General features: G+C 47.9%; 1 protein-coding gene across 2 annotated transcripts in view; it reads left to right on the top strand.

Annotated features, from left to right (window-relative positions):
- Window positions 1-16642, top strand: part of LOC146868301 (tyrosine-protein phosphatase non-receptor type 11-like) — a 248597-nt gene that overhangs the window by 57518 nt on the left and 174437 nt on the right. The window contains exon 1 of one of the 2 annotated variants that reach the window (XM_085609656.1): window positions 9176-9368. The exons of the other annotated variant lie outside the window; for it this stretch is intronic. Coding sequence (XP_085465782.1) covers window positions 9361-9368 — 8 coding nt within the window. The 5' untranslated portion in view covers window positions 9176-9360. Of the gene's footprint in view, window positions 1-9175; window positions 9369-16642 lie in introns of those variants that run through there. 2 annotated transcript variants of the gene reach the window in all.

Below are 16642 nucleotides of genomic sequence, written 5' to 3'. Positions count from 1 at the left end.
CTTCTTCGCCACCTTGTTGAAACCGTGAACTCTTGTGGCTTGTCTCTCACACCTCTTCCCACTGCCTTTATGTCCACCTGTTCTGAAACCTCTTTTGCACCATAAACACTTGTTCTCCACCACAGTACCTTCTGTGCTCTAACAAGCAACGTATGGTTTGGCTGCGGCGTTGTTTGGCTCATCAGGCGGGTGGGCAACTCCGGTTACTCACCGCTGCCTGCCCTTGGGTCGTCCGTAAGTTAACCCACCACATTGACATATTTTATGCATGAAATATATGAAATAAACCTTGCAGCAACGGAGGAGGCGAGGAGGATCCTGGATCAAGGGGGTAATGCTGCCATCATCCTCCTTGATCTCAGTGCCGCCTTCGATACTGTAAACCATAACATCTTGATTTGCAGGCTAAGAGATCTGGGAGTGTCCTGTATAGCTCTCCACTGGTTGCAATCTTTTTTGACCGAACGATCATTTAGGGTCTTTGAAGGAGAGACAATTTCCAGCCAGATGACGTTGGACTGTGGTGTTCCTCAGGGCTCTTCCCTGAGCCCCACAATGTTTAATGTCTACATGAGGCCACTGGAGGATGTTGTCCATCCATTTGGCATAAAAATGGTCACCTACGCAGATGACTCGCAGTTAGTGGTGGCGTTAAACCACCCTGAGTGATCACCCAGCGCTCTAGGTTGTTGCCTAGAAGATATAGCCAGATGGATGGACCACTCGTACCTTAAGCTTAATGGGGGCAAAACGGAGCTTATGCTTTTGGGCAATACCCCCGTATTTGACTCTGCTTTGCTGTGGCCCAACTGCCTTGGGCCCATGCCAGCTCCTAAAGAGCAAATTAAGAGTCTGGGAATATGGCTGGACCGCTCTCTCACTTTTAGCCATCAAGCGTTAAAACTTTCTGCCTCCTGCTTTGGCATACTTAGAATGCTTCGAAAGGTCCTTCCTCTCCTCCCTTTTTAAGCCAGAAGGATCATGGTCCAGGTGCTTAGTCTTTCTCGCCTCGATTATGGCAATGCTCTTTATCTGGGTGCCCCGCATTCAACCATCAATATGCTCCAGATTGTACTAAACTGCGCTGCTCGCCTCCTTTTTCAGATCCAGCGGTGGCAGTCTGCAAAACTTGCCATTAAGACATTACACTGGCTGCCGATCAAAGAGAGGATTTGGTTTTAAAGCCATGCGTCTTGCCCAGAAAGCTTTCTGGAAGACTGCCCTCCGATTATCCAATCTTTAATCACTCCTTACCAACCGAGAAGGGTTCTCCGATCCACCACCGCCTTCCTCTCTATTCCACCCAGAATAAAGAGAGCTAGAAGTGGTGGACGGTCCTTCACGTATAACGCATCAATCCTTTGGAATACTCTCCCTATTTCTCTTCGACAGGAATCCAATCTGCTTGTCTTCCGAAGGCTTTTAAAAACTTGGCTCTATAAAAACTGGCACTAATTTGCATCCTACTGGTTCTGGTTGTGTTGTCCGTAGCGCTTGGAGGCCTCAGGGTAGCCATTGCGCTTTATGAATACAATTTCATTCATTCATTGTGTGCTAAGTAGCTATTAACCAAGTGTGCGGGGAGATTGCCGATATCGCCGCTATGGCTCTTACTGGAAGGAGCTTCTTTAGGGACCACTCAACACTGTAAGGAGGAAGAATGTTCTAGGTTGTATAACATAAGTTGATTTTGTGCTTTGTTAAATGTGTAGTAGGAAGGTTTCCATTTTTATAAATAAGTAAAACATTTTACTGTACAATGTACGGATTACAAGTCTTCTGAATTTATAGGATGTCATGAGTACTTGATTTTTTTTTTTTTAAACTACAATGAGCATTTAAAATGAAAACCACTAAAGGCACGCTCGGGCATCGGGAGGACTAGTAGGGGAGAAGTATAGTGTTATGAAAGATTTCTAGGAAAAGGAAGAGCACTCTTTAGAACTTTATTTCTTCTAATGTTCATAGTCTGGGCAATACAATGCTCAGGACTTGATGCACTCTTTGGCACCGTCAGAGGCAATGAGATGGGAAACTATGGTAATTGGGTGAAAGAAAGTAGTGCATGGTGGGAATGTGCAGTTGACAACACAAGTGTGAAACTAGAAGACCAGGAAAAGTTTGAATTGAAGAAGCAATATTTGTGTTCAGTTCTCGATGACAAGGGTCAGAGGTGAGCTGTAGACGAACGAATGGTTCGGACGAGGCAGTCCCTCGCTTACTTACAAAAATAAGGGCCTGGTTAGAGTTTGTAAAACCTAAACTTTAAAAGGCAATCAAATCAACAAGGACTCGTCCTCAAATATGTTTGGAGCCTGGAGAAAGGATGGCAGTAATGGCAGTAATTTGTCCGATCACAAGCTAGGCAAGCGAAAGTTTTGGGTAACTAGATAAAGTATTATGTAATCAAACTCCAAAATGTAGTTGATGTATGATTGCCACAGCCCAGTCAGGTTTGACAATTGAGGATCGAATGCCCCCCAAAAAGATTTAGCGACTTCACGTTGATAGATATATTATCAAAACAAATTGGCATCACTTGCAGCAACAAAAAAAAACACACATGGTAGATCAGTGTTTCCAGTGTGGTTATGTGTGCACAAATAGAATAATTGAGTCTTACTCCGGCCCCGGCGACCACCACCTTCCAGGGAAAAATTTGAAGGAAGGGGGGGTGCATGGCCCCCCTCCAGGAGTCCTACATAGCCCTGGGGAGGTGCGTTTGCAGGGTGGTCTAGAAAAGGGGTGTGGCCTCCAACAACCTCTCAGCAATCCTGCTGTGTGGGACTTACTGGAGTTAACAGGAGGAGGAGTTGGCCTGTAGGACATCCTTGGTGGTGGGGGGGGTGGGGGTGGAACCCCTCCTGTTACCTCCAGTAAGTCCCACACAGCGGGATTGCTAAGAGGTCTTTGGAGGCCACGCCCTCTTTCTCCACCACTCTGCAAACGCAGCTCGTGGTGCACTACTGGTTGGGGGATGAAGTTCACTTTGCTCCTGAGCGACCTTGGGGGGGCCAAGAAGCCCTCCTAGTACATCCCGTAAGTGCTACATAGCGGGACTCCTGAGAGCTGGTCGGAGGCCCAGCCCCCTTTCTCCACCACTCTGCAAACGCGACTACTAGTTTAAAAAACCAAGGAAATTCACTGAAAAAAAAACAAAGGTTGCAGGGATGTTATAGTTCACAAACTGAATTTTAAAAACCTTAGAAATTCACTGGTGATCTAGTTAGGGTCAAATTTTACTTGTACAAAACCAGTGAAATTCGGCAGTTCTAGTTAACTGAGCTAATTATAACTTACGTCCCCACAATGCACTGCTTATGACCTCACATATTACATTACTTATGACCTGGTCAGTGACATCACTGATATCTCAAATGACATCACTGATGAAATCACTGATGTCCTCACCCACAGAACCACTCACACCCCATACAGCCTATTTTACGCCCACTCACATACCCGTACAACCACTGACATACCAGTACACAGACCTATACCAGTACTCACATACCCACCCACCCCCTCACTCTTCCATAGATCCACACACCCACCCACACATCCATACAGCCAGTTACTCAACCATATAGCCAGCCACATAACCACACACTCACCCATACAGCTACTCACACACCCACTTATTTACCTAGTGTCACACACCCACCCACCCACTCACTCGATAAGCCTCTCAACACAGCCAATCACTCACACAGCCACTTACATACCCATTCACACATCCATACAAACACTTGCACATTCCTGTGCTCGCCCAAAAAGCCATTCACACACACACACACACACACACACACACACACACACACACACACACACACACTGTCCAATATAGTCACTCACACTGTCACTTGATGAAACACATACTCAAGCAGCCGCTCACTCACCCATACAGCCACTTACACACCCACTCACCACACTTCCACTGATCAAGCCACTTACACCATCACTCACCCACCCCTAAAGCCACTGAGGCACCAGCCCACTCGCCAATACCGCCACCCGCACAGCATCTCAATCACCCATTCAGGTACTCCCACAATCACTTATACACCCATGCAGCCACTCACACACACTTGCGCACAAGGATACTGTCACACAGCCACTCATGATGTATATTAAAAGTAGTATCACTCAGTAGTAGTATACTATTTTAAGTTTTGTAGTACCTTCAATATATATGTTTAACACTCATAAAAAACTCTTACAAAATACTGTAGATGTAATTTGAGATGTCATCAGTGTTGTCATGAGTAATGTAATCTGCGAGGTCATAAGCAGTGCATTGCGGGGGCGTAAGTTATAGTTAGCTCAAGTAACTATAACTGCCAAATTTCCCTGGTTTTGTACAAGTGAAATCTGACCCTAACTAGAACATTCCTATAATATTTAGTTTTTTTTGTGTGTGTGTATATATGTATGTGTAATATCCTAAGAAACAGATTAATAATAAATATTATTTCATTGCTAAATACGTGAACTTTGGAATATAAACACATTCCAAAGTCAGTAAACCTTGCAGGTAAGACCATTTTCGTTCAACTATATTCTGGAAAGTGCGCATCGGAGTCAGATATGCTAGATTGTTGTTCAATACAACTTTCAGATTGTCACTCAATACTATTTTCACAACATTTATCAATGCTAATAACGAATGATGTACTGAGAAGTTCACAATCGCCCATGAAATTATAACTATTAGTTTCACTTTCTTCTGTATTGTCAGAGAATATTTTCCAATTTTTTCCTCCAATAAAACTGCACTGCTGGAAACTTTCAAACGCACAAACCTGATTTGTGTACTTTTTCCTCTTTCTGTGTTTTAATTTTTGTTTTTTTATGACTCCATCACCAGCAGCTGCTTTTGTTGGGGTTCTAGCTCTGTTAACTTGATCATGGTATACCTCATTTTTATTTCTCCATAATCTTGTCACTAACATGTAATTTCTCATCATTAACATGTTACCAAGTCTTTGTCTGAAAAATATTGGTGTATGTGTAGTTTGACCCAACTTATCCCTCAGCAGATAGCATGGTGTGTATCCAGTTACATAATATGGGTTGTTGTAAGTAAAAAAACCTTGCTTCCTAAACATTTCTTTACACATAAGTTTGATGAAGTCGCAGCCTGTATTCCTTCCTTTATAAACCTACTTACTCTCTCGACAAGACCTTTGGATGGAGGACTGTACAAAGGAGCTTCCTGTTATTTTACCATGTTTTACTACAAGTGACACCATTTTTTGCAAGATGAATGGTTATCCTTTATCTAATACTGCAATATCTGGATACCGCTCTTTTGAGAGCATTTCTACCAAAAAATCTATTGCTCTCTAAATAGTTATGTTGTCAACAAATTCGTAGTGTATTCATTTAGTGTAGGAATTAGTCAAACTATTATATAGCGCATTTCAGGGTCCAGACAAACCTCGAGCCAGCAAAATCAATGGCCAATTTTGACCAAGGTCTGTTGGGAATTTCCACTACATGCATCTCCTCTTTTAAACATTTGCAGTGCTTATCTGATCTAAGGCATTCGATACAATTATCCACATCCAAATCTACCTCTGGATCCACGCTCGGCCACCAATATTTTCTCAGTAATTCTTTTGTGGCTGTTGAACTTGGATAACTCTCATGGGCTTAAACGATAAATGTCTTCCGAAGACATGAAAGTGATATAAACAGATTTTAACAAAGCTTGACATTGTTAGGGCAATTTGTGACGCACCTGTACCAGATACCAGGGATACTTTCAGATCATTTCTTGAATTAAAGTAATAATATTCTCGCTTTGTTAATAATTATGCATTCCTGGTTGATCTACTTAGATCATGGTTACGAAAAATGTTGGCATTTGTGTGAATGCAAGAACAAGAGGCTTTTTGTAAAGTTAAGCAAGATAATGAATGCGTCATCTCTAAACGCATATGATTCAGATGAAGAAAACATGGTAACTTGAACACCAATGCGTGTGTTCCCGTTGCCATTTTCACGCAAATATCAAAGAGCAAAGAACAGACTGTAGCATTTCTCTCACACGGTTTGAAAAGTTCTGAGGTACACTATGGTACCATAGAGAATTATTAGCATGTGTTTGGGAGGGTGAAGGAAGCGGTGTGGCGCAGTGACCAGGGCGGCTGACTCCGGAGCACGGGGCTCATGGTTTGATCGCCGGCGGCAGCTCAGCCCAGCAACATGTGACTCTGGGTAATAGCTCACTTAATCTTCCAGACGGCCCCCAGTGCCTTGAGAGACTTAGGAGTGATTCGTTCACGCTATACAAATTCTGTATTTTGGTGGGGGGCAGTTGAAAAGTTAAAAACGTATTTGTGGGGCAAGAAATTTACATTAATAACTGATAAAAAAAAAAAAAACTTTATTACATGTGATGTATGGTTCTGGACAAGGGAATTCCGCACAGTCTTCAAGATTGGTCAGACTAATGTCTGTTGCAGAAATATAATTTTCAAATTAAATATATTTCAGGCGGCTTAAACATTAGGGCTATTTAACAAGATTACCAGTCTGATTAAGAAGTGAGTACCAACAAGGATACGGAGGAGGAATGTGTTGTTGCTATGATTGATGCTATTCAAATGGTTAAAAACATTCACAGAAGAAGAGTGGATGGAAGCTTTGAAGAAAGATATCGTTTTGCAAATAGTCATGGGCCATGGAACCAAAGGTTGGCCACCCATAAGAAAATTGTAATTAATGAATCACACAAGGCCAAGATGAGAAATCCTTTACTTCATTCCAAAAGGTGACCGGCCCACAGGATAACAGAGTAACGTGATGTGAATGAGATGACGTTCCTCCCAGCATTCCACCACTCAGAGTTCTATACCCCACATGTTCTAACATGGAACATTACTAGTATTCTATACATTACACTGTACATTGGTACAACAGTCAACAAGGAAGGTAATGTTGTGCCATCAGCATTTGCACCAAGTCTAAATATTGCAGCGCTGTCAGAAAAAAACAAATTTGTGACATTTGGTGTTGCCTGAGCAATTGAATGTACATGGAGTTTTGTGAAAAAGGGTGCTATATCTCGCCCACGAAGGTCATCCTAGCATGAGTGTGGCAAAAAGAAAAGTGTGAAAGGATTTCTGATGGCCAGGAACTGACAAGTGTGGAGAAGGTGAGATTTTGTGTTTTTGGCATGAAGTGGCAATTCGCAGAAAAAGTGAAGTATCCGTGTGAGTTGATCATATTTCAAGAGCAGATTTGGCATTCTTGATCGGTAGCCAGTGTATGCTATTGGGGTTGTGGATCATTAGGTCTAGCATACCAGACAGGGTAAGCTCTCTGATTTTCAAAGACTTATTCTGGGCTCACCAAGAATTTACAGGGGTTCATACCCTGCGCATTACTTACCATTGGTTAACTTTGTCAGTCGCATTTGATTGCTTATTTGATGGTTTTCCTTGTCCCAGCGTGTCCATCTTTTGTTTGTCCCTCCCCTGTAGGATAGCCTCTTTACCATCTTTGTGACTGGCTGGCTTCTGTCCTTCCACTGTTCACGCCTAAGGAACTTTTTTTCATTGTATTTAAGCACTCCATGATGGTGCATGTGTTTTCCAGTGATCTCTCTCCAGTGCTTCTCGCCCACTGCACTCCGTGTTACTGTTTCTTGCCCGTGTGCATCTCCACCATGCTCCATGTTGCTCGTTCTCTTGTTTGCTTCTCCCCTCCTCTGCATACTCCTCACTCCGCCTTCTGTCTTGCTTCCTTTTTGTGTGCTTTTTGCTTCTTTTATGTGCTGCTTTAGCTTTCATCGACTTTATTTACTTTTATCCTCACTCCAGCTCCCCGCTACTGGCTCATCCCTTGCACCACCCAACCCATGTATTTATTTTATTTCTATGGAAGGCCAGGCAGCACATTTCTGCTGTCCTCTCCGCTCAAGTGAAAGTGCAACTTGTTCAGTTCATTTTGGATCTGAATACAAGAAAAATGTTGCTGTGTCATTTTGTAATTTCCTATGCGCGCACAGCATGCACGGACCTATAAAATGACATGGCCGTGTTGCCGCACCATTTTTCTGCACCAAGACTGTGGTATAGTGGAGATTCAGGGGCATCGTGCAAACCAATGGGAAGGAATCGGGTAATCGACACATTAAGCACGGCTGGTACCGCACGACGGCCTTGGCATTGTGGAGATTCAACCCTGCAAACCTGTGGACATAATACGAATAAACCGACCCATTTAGCACCTGCTGGCACTATAAACTGGAAATCCAAGGCACTGTGTAAAACCTTGTGCAGGGTATAGTGAGGACACTGAAATTATGTGATTTTTGCTGCTGCGCGTTTTGCACATATTTATGTATTTGCCGCATTAGCGAATAATCCATCATTTGGTGTGTAACAAATTGTTTCTAACTCAAACCCTGCAACACGTCCTGCGGTGCACTGTAAGGCTCTTTGTAAAGTTTGATCGCTTTCATTTGCTTATTGCTGTACTTGGGTAATAAACTGGTACTAATGAGGGGAAACCTTTTGCTCAGACACTCCTAATCAGTGTAAAAGGACAAAGTAAGGAAGTCGTACTGTCACGAAATCCGCCACGTCTACACTGCGTAATTTGCCTGTTTTTTTGCCGCACAAATTTGTCAACTCCGTTGCGTAATCGGGGACTTCCCCGGACGTGTAATTCCATTCGTCCCGGGTGTGGTTAAGAAGACCCACTGAGCGCCCAGTTGGTGCAGAGCAGACCCTGGGGGCCCCTGTTAGAAGAGCCGAGGAGTTAGTTGCCTTCTCATTCGCTCCGTGATGCTGGTGTCTGTCATTCTTTTAAGGCCTGTGCTGTCATTGTTGTGTAACCTTGCGGTGTTGCCATGCTGATGATGCGAACAGGTTCTCTCATTCTATTCCTTATCGGTATCGCACACACTCACCCCACGGGTTCCGTTCTCCATCCAGTCTTGTCCTCCTTTTGGTGTTTGACTGCACAACCCTAAGTTTAATTTTTTATTTTACAGTTCTAGTTGTTTTATTTGTGCCTTCCCAAGTTTGGCTGCTCCAGTGCGAGCGAAGCCGCTGGTGGTTTCCTTTGCCCCCACATATAGAAAGCTGTGGTCTTGGAACGCTTCTGCCCTGCTGTGCCAGCCTCGCTGAGCCAGGAAGGCTGTGTCACACACTGCCCTATCGAGTGCACGCAGAACCTGACTGCCGATAAGACTCGTTCCTCTCAGGGTTCCTCACACGCACTGAAGCCCTCCTCCCCCACCCCGGGTCTCCCCGGCTCTCTGGCTCCTCTTCAGATTCATCATTTCTGCACCTTGCAGCTTCTGTGAACTCCAGCTTCCAGGATTTTCTGCAAGTTGGGGGCAGCATGGTGAGGTAAGGGACTGTCTGTGCACCTCACGCAGGGTCTCAGTTGTTGGCAGCAAGGGCCTCTCTGTGCACCTCACGCAGGGTCTCAGTTTTTGGGGACAGCCTTGTGCGAAACGACCCCATGTCCTCCAGTGACTGGGGTATGGGCATCTTGGAATGCCTGCAGGCAGAACCGTAGGGTGGGCTGTGCTTGGCTTGGCTGAAGAAGGGGTAAGAATTTGAAGGAGTGGGATGGTCTCTTTGGATTTGTGGAAGGGTCACCCTCGGAAATGGGACCCTTGGAATGTCCAGAGAGCTCCTTGAAGGAGCTTGGGTCTGCCCTCCACAGGTAGTCCTGGAGTATCCCAACGGAGAAGAATACCTTTAGGGAATGGTCCATGTTACCCCTTCGATAGGCTAGTGGTAAAGTGATCCCCTGTACTTTCCAGGGTCTGTCGGGGAGGAAGATGGGGAGCATGAGGCTGACCATCAAAGTGTCCTTGGATAGTCTTGAAGTAGCCTCGGGGCACATTGGGAATGTTCCATGGGAATCCTTCGCATGGTTTGAGGGAGGCGTTCATTTAAAGTTCCAAGTGATGTATTCAAATATTTCCTTCCAATACTTTGAGTACTCTTGGAATAGCTGAATACGAGAGCGTATGGTCATCTGGGCTATTTGAGTGGCCGGAGGAAGAGGGATCCCTTCAAGTTGCTGGTGTAGATTGGGGTGGAGAGAGGGGGCATTGGTATGGTGCAGGAGTGGACGCTTCAACTGGTCAATGGAAAGACTGGAAGTAGTAAGAGGCCACCCTGTGATCGCCCTGGCAATGGCCTATGGGGACTCTTCGAGTGGCTGGAGGGAGAAGATCCATTACAGTATCGGGGGTGGGGAGCGCTGAATGGTCTCCTATACCCTTGGAGTAGCCGGAGGAAGAGGGATCTCTAAGTGGGCAGGGTTACCCATGTAATGGTACGTGAGGATCCTCTGAGTGGACAGAGGAAGAGGAGGTCTCTGAAGTTGCGCGGGTTGGGAGGTTACAGTGTATTGTACTTATCTAATTGTCAGTGGATAGTATTGGAGAAGCAATACTGTGAAAAATCCCTTCAAGTTGAACTGAGAATGACCCATGGGCTCCCTTCAAGTGGCTGCTCGAAGGGGGAGGGGGGGGGGGGGGGGACTCCATTGAAGTAGCAACTGATGTCCCTTGAATGTTCCATGAGGACCCTTGAAGTGGGGTAGATGCCGCTGGAATGGTCAGTGGACCGTGGTGTTGAGAGGTGGTGGACATGTCTGGTAGCAGGAGGCAGGTAACCGTTCCAGTAACCCCACGGTTAGGAGGGTCCATTCAATTGGCATTGGAATGGAAGACTGAGTTACTCTTGCAGTTACCAGAAGGGTCTTAGGGAGCATTTTGCGTGGCTGACGGAATGGGGTACGGTATTGGCGGAGGTGGAAGGGACGCAAGAAGTGCCCTTGAGCAGGACTGCATTAGAGATGCAGGGGTGATCGGGCACGTGAGTAGCGGGGGAGCAGAAGATGGACATGCCTTGAGTGGTGGAGGAGAAAGGACAAGCCTGGAGTGGTAAATGAGTCAACCTGCCAAAATCAGTAGGAACGGCTGCGCGTTCCAGGAATGACCGGGAAAGGTGGACATGTCTGGATTGAGGGGGAAGGGTGGACGTGCCACAAGTGCAAAAGGATGGTGCATGTGTCTGGATTGGCAGGAGATGGTGGACTGGCCATGAGGGGGAGGGTAGGGTAGCCGTGCCAGGATTGACATGGAAAGGTGAACATGCTAGGGAAGTGTCACGTTGCTAGGAGTGGCTGGTGAGACTGGCTATGCCAGGAATTACAGCGGCTGGTGAGGCTGGACACGGCAGGAGTGGCAGCAGAGGGTGTACATGATGAGGGAGGTTGGACTTACCATTGGGGAGGGGGGGGGGCAGTGGAGGGTGGTCCTGCCAGGAGTGCTAGCAAAGGGCGAGCATGCCAGGATTGGCGGGGAAGCCTGGGCATGCCTGTAGCGTTATTGAGTCATTCGCATCACCGTGGGCTCCTGGGCGCCATGGGATCCTGCAATCTGATTTAGGAGCATTACCCAGGTGGCTTAGTGATGCTAAATTCATGGCCACTCTGAACATGGTGGCTAGTCTCGGGCAAACAATATTTTGTTGCATCGCCCAGTTTATTGTTTTACGCAATATAGTTATTCTTTTAAATTCATTTAAGAAGTTGTTGGTGTTTTTGTTCTAATATGCTGCTTTCGACAGACTTTCTAAATCTGTACACGTCCATATGTTAGCCATGTCTCAAAAATGATCTCCCCCCCCCCCCCCCCCTCATGTCGTGCAAACAAGATGGTGCCACACCGTGAAGATAAAGTATTGCAATTTAAAAGGATGGAGGTAAATCAACATGCGTCATGTTAGGATCACATGCATTTAATTTTGAACACAACTGGGCCTGTTTTGATTCTTCTGTTAATCGCTCTGCCTTTCCTGTCGCTGAGTTTCTTATCACCGCTGTTAATAACTGGTGGTGGTGTTGTCCATCTCAATGAAATTATTGTTGTTTACTTCAGAAAGGCAGTGACCTGGGCGGTATTCATTTTTAGTCTATAATCTGCTGTGTTCAGATTTCAGCGATAGGTGCATTGACCCACTGTGGTATCTTGGATGGTCTGATGCGTTAGGTCAATGATTCCATTTAATAATGGTATATATGCCTATATAGCGCCTTTCAGACGGAACTAAGCCTTTGCACTTACGTGCGAGGTGTTTTCACCCAATTTGCTGCCACTCATGTCATCAAGAGCACAAGGATGGAGGGCTAAGTCGCCTTTACCGAAATTCTAGCCTGCAAACTGTTAACCCTTGGCTGTCTGCAGCAGGCGCCCAACACACCGAGATATCTTCTCCGCTTATTTATTCGTTTTCGGCTTTGGTTTATTTGAAAATTAGCACCATATAGCGTGTTGCCTGTCTTGGGCTCAGTCAAAGGTTGGAAAGCACAGTTTTCTTACAGATTGAATTTGTGGTGACTCACCGGGAGCACCGTACTAGCCCAGTATTTCCTCATCTGGAAGTAGTTCACCACAATAGTTTTACGGGAGCTGCGAAGGATGCTTATGCAGCGTCCATTAGCTCATCCCTGTAATGGCTGCACTTAGCAGCTTACTTATAATTTTACAGCTCACTAAATAACTAATCGCAATACATTAGGCGATTGTTCACCCCCCCCCCCCTTTCTTAACTAAAGGTAGAATCCTGAATAACATAACAAAGACTTAGCACATTTCCCTTGTATTAGATGCGCCTAATTTTGCTTGTTTTTAATTACGCTCAAAACGTTAGGAAAATATTGTCAAAGATTTCAGTTTGTAAAACGCAAATGTCTTAACTAATGGATAAATATGTCAATATTAAGTGGCATATCAGCATTTTGTCTGAAGCTCAGTGGATGCCTTTTAAAAGCTGCCCTTCAGCACGCTGATTTAAAAATAGTCTTAGTTGAAGTCTTGTATAAAAACGGCCATAAATTTCAATTAAGTCACTTGATAAAATCCCAAAACCTAGATTTTTAACCAACGACGCCCCCTCCGTCAATACAGTACTTAACTTTTTGTTATGGTCTTTTTTGCAGGTTTCTTTCCTGTTTTTTTTCAGTATATGGATCTGTTTTTAGGTTGAGCCTGGGCAGCGCATGCGCTGCTGCGAGGCATGCAGTATTGGAGTATGACTTTGAAGCCCCGTCCACTCTACGCCCATATTCTTAATTGGCTTTTGTAATTGTTCTTTGTATACACTGGCTTCCGAGTCGTTATTAGGCTGGTTAGTCCCTCCTTGGTACCGCCTTGTCTGCATTTGTTGCCTCCCATAATGACTGGACCTTTTACTTGTCTTGTAACATGGTCTGCTTTATCTTGGCTGTGAGCACTATTTTGTTTAATGATTTGCCCCTATTCCACCCACTACATCGCAGCACGCTGCCTGCTTTTATTTTATTTACTAATGCCGGTCCTCTTTAACTATAGTGGCTGCGTTTATTTCTTTTAGCAGCGCGGTCTGCTTTAAGTATTTCGGCCGCGCCTGCTTATATATTTTTTGTGTTTGTTTACTAGCGCCCACGCGGCGCTTCACACATTAATGGAGACCTCACCCCTTTCTTTAGACAAGCCGCGTCTAAAGAAAGGTGTGCAGCCGCTATTGAAGTGAAAGCGCGACATGGTAGCTTTTACAAAAAAAGAAAAATCTGTTTGTCAACTTGACAAACAGATGCTTTATTTGGTAAAAGTGCCCCATTTTTTTGTGAAAGTGCCGCATGGGCGCTAATAAACAAATATATGGAATACAATAGGCCTCGCATTTGCGAGAGTTTAAGCTGTTGCATTGCCAATGGCTCAAACTCTTGTCAATTCTAGGTTGTTATGCTCAGTGGTTATTCAGACGTCTGTAGTGTTTTAGTCTCGTAAACTAATCCCCAGGTTAGATGTTTTTACTTGTATGATGGTTCCTACCCCATCACTTCAATGTCCTTCCACGTCCCTGGTCTCTCGCATAGATTTGTGAACCAGAGGCTCCTAAACTGTGGGACCAATCTTCGCAGGTGGATTCTCTCCCTGCCTCTCTTCTAGCTTTCAGCCCTTTTAGATTAATAAAGCTTTGCTCTCGTCTTGTTGCAGGCCAGAATGCCAACAAATGTCTTCAATGAAAGCGTGCCATCTAGGGTGCTGACAGAATCTAACACATGAACAACAAGCATTGGCATAGCCAATAGGTCTCGCCTTTGAGACATTAAGTGTTTAGTTATCCAGCACAATATCCTTGGTGCAACATCAAGTGTTGCATGGCTAAACACTTATGGTCCCAAAGGCGAAACCTATTGGCTATGCCAATACTTGTTTTGAGTGAGTGGCTCGTGCAGGTATGCCACTGTGAGGTAGAGATGCTGCGAGTGCTTTTACAGGAGCCCCTGTGACACTGCGCCTCTTCAAAATGTAACTTGGGACTGGTGTAATACTTCTAGCCCCTATTCCCATCTTCTCGCACCCAATGCATCCTTAAATGTCCCATGTACAGCCGGGGTTGACACTCCTATTACCCCTGCCTTCCAGTGACACTTTACCTGTCACGGGTGGTGGTGGAGGTGGTGGTGGGGGTGGTGGTGGACGTGGGGGTGGTGGTGGACGTGGTGGTGGTGGTGGTGGTGGACGTGGTGGTGGTGGTGGTGGACGTGGTGGTGGACGTGGCGGTGGTGGTGGTGGACGTGGCGGTGGTGGTGGACGTGGTGGTGGACGTGGTGGATGTGGCGGTGGTGGTGGTGGACGTGGTGGTGGACGTGGTGGTGGACGTGGTGGTGGACGTGGTGGTGGACGTGGTGGATGTGGTGGTGGTGGACGTGGTGGTGGACATGGACGTGGTGGTGGACATGGACGTGGTGGTGGACGACATGGACGACGTGGTGGTGGACGACATGGACGACGTGGTGGTGGACAACGTGGACATGGACATGGTGGTGGACGGCGTGGTGGTGGACGGCGTGGTGGTGGACGTGGTGGTGGACGGCGTGGACGTGGTGGACGACGTGGTGGTGGTGGACGGTGTGGATGTGGTGGTGGTGGTGGTGGACGTGGTGGTGGTGGTGGTGGACGTGGCGGTGGTGGTGGTGGACGTGGTGGTGGTGGTGGATGTGGCGGTGGTGGTGGACGTGGTGGTGGACGTGGTGGATGTGGCGGTGGTGGTGGTGGACGTGGTGGTGGACGTGGTGGTGGACGTGGTGGTGGACGTGGTGGATGTGGTGGTGGTGGACGTGGTGGTGGACATGGACGTGGTGGTGGACATGGACGTGGTGGTGGACGACATGGACGACGTGGTGGTGGACAACGTGGACATGGACATGGTGGTGGACGGCGTGGTGGTGGACGGCGTGGTGGTGGACGGCGTGGTGGTGGACGGCGTGGACGTGGTGGACGACGTGGTGGTGGTGGACGGTGTGGATGTGGTGGTGGTGGACGTGGTGGTGGATGATGTGGACGTGATGGTGGATGACGTGGCGGTGGACGTGGGGGTGGTGGCGGTGGACGACGAGGTGGCGGTGGACGAGGTGCTGGTGGTGGACGACGTGGTGGTGGTGGACGAGGTGCTGGTGGTGGTGGTGGTGGACGACGAGGTGGTGGTGGTGGTGGTGGACGACGAGGTGGTGGTGGTGGTGGTGGTGGACGACGAGGTGGTGGTGGTGGTGGACGACGAGGTGGTGGTGGTGCTGGTGGTGGACGACGACGACGTGGTGGTGGTGGACGACGACGTGGTGGACGACGACGACGTGGTGGTGGTGGACGACGACGAGGTGGTGGTGGTGGACGACGACGAGGTGCTGGTGGAGGATGACGACGAGGTGCTGGTGGAGGATGACGACGAGGTGCTGGTGGTGGACGACGACGAGGTGCTGGTGGTGGTGGACGACGACGAGGTGCTGGTGGTGGGCGACGACGAGGTGCTGGTGGTGGGCGACGACGAGGTGCTGGTGGTGGGCGACGACGAGGTGCTGGTGGTGGGCGACGACGAGGTGCTGGTGGGCGACGACGAGGTGCTGGTGGTGGGCGACGACGAGGTGCTGGTGGTGGACGACGACGAGGTGCTGGTGGTGGACGACGACGAGGTGCTGGTGGTGGACGACGACGAGGTGCTGGTGGTGGACGACGACGAGGTGGTGGTGGTGGACGACGACGAGGTGCTGGTGGTGGACGACGACGAGGTGCTGGTGGTGGACGACGACGAGGTGCTGGTGGTGGACGACGACGAGGTGCTGGTGGTGGACGACGAGGTGCTGGTGGTGGACGACGAGGTGCTGGTGGTGGACGACGAGGTGGTGGACGACGACGAGGTGGTGGACGACGACGAGGTGGTGGACGACGACGACGAGGTGGTGGACGACGACGACGAGGTGGTGGACGACGACGAGGTGGTGGACGACGACGAGGTGGTGGACGACGACGAGGTGGTGGACGACGACGAGGTGGTGGACGACGACGTGGTGGTGGTGGTGGTGGACGACGAGGTGGTGGTGGTGGTGGTGGTGGTGGACGACGAGGTGGTGGTGGTGGACGACGAGGTGGTGGACGTGGTGGTGGACGACGAGGTGGTGGACGACGAGGTGGTGGTGGTGGTGGACGACGAGGTGGTGGACGACGAGGTGGTGGTGGTGGTGGACGACGTGGTGGTGGACGTGGTGGTGGTGGTGGACGACGAGGTGGTGGTGGTGGTGGTGGACGACGTGGTGGTGGTGGTGGACGACGAGGTGG

This window comes from Triturus cristatus, chromosome 1_2 (assembly GCF_964204655.1).
Source record: "Triturus cristatus chromosome 1_2, aTriCri1.1, whole genome shotgun sequence".
Lineage (NCBI taxonomy): Eukaryota > Metazoa > Chordata > Amphibia > Caudata > Salamandridae > Triturus > Triturus cristatus.
This window is presented reverse-complemented; position numbering and strand designations above follow the sequence as displayed.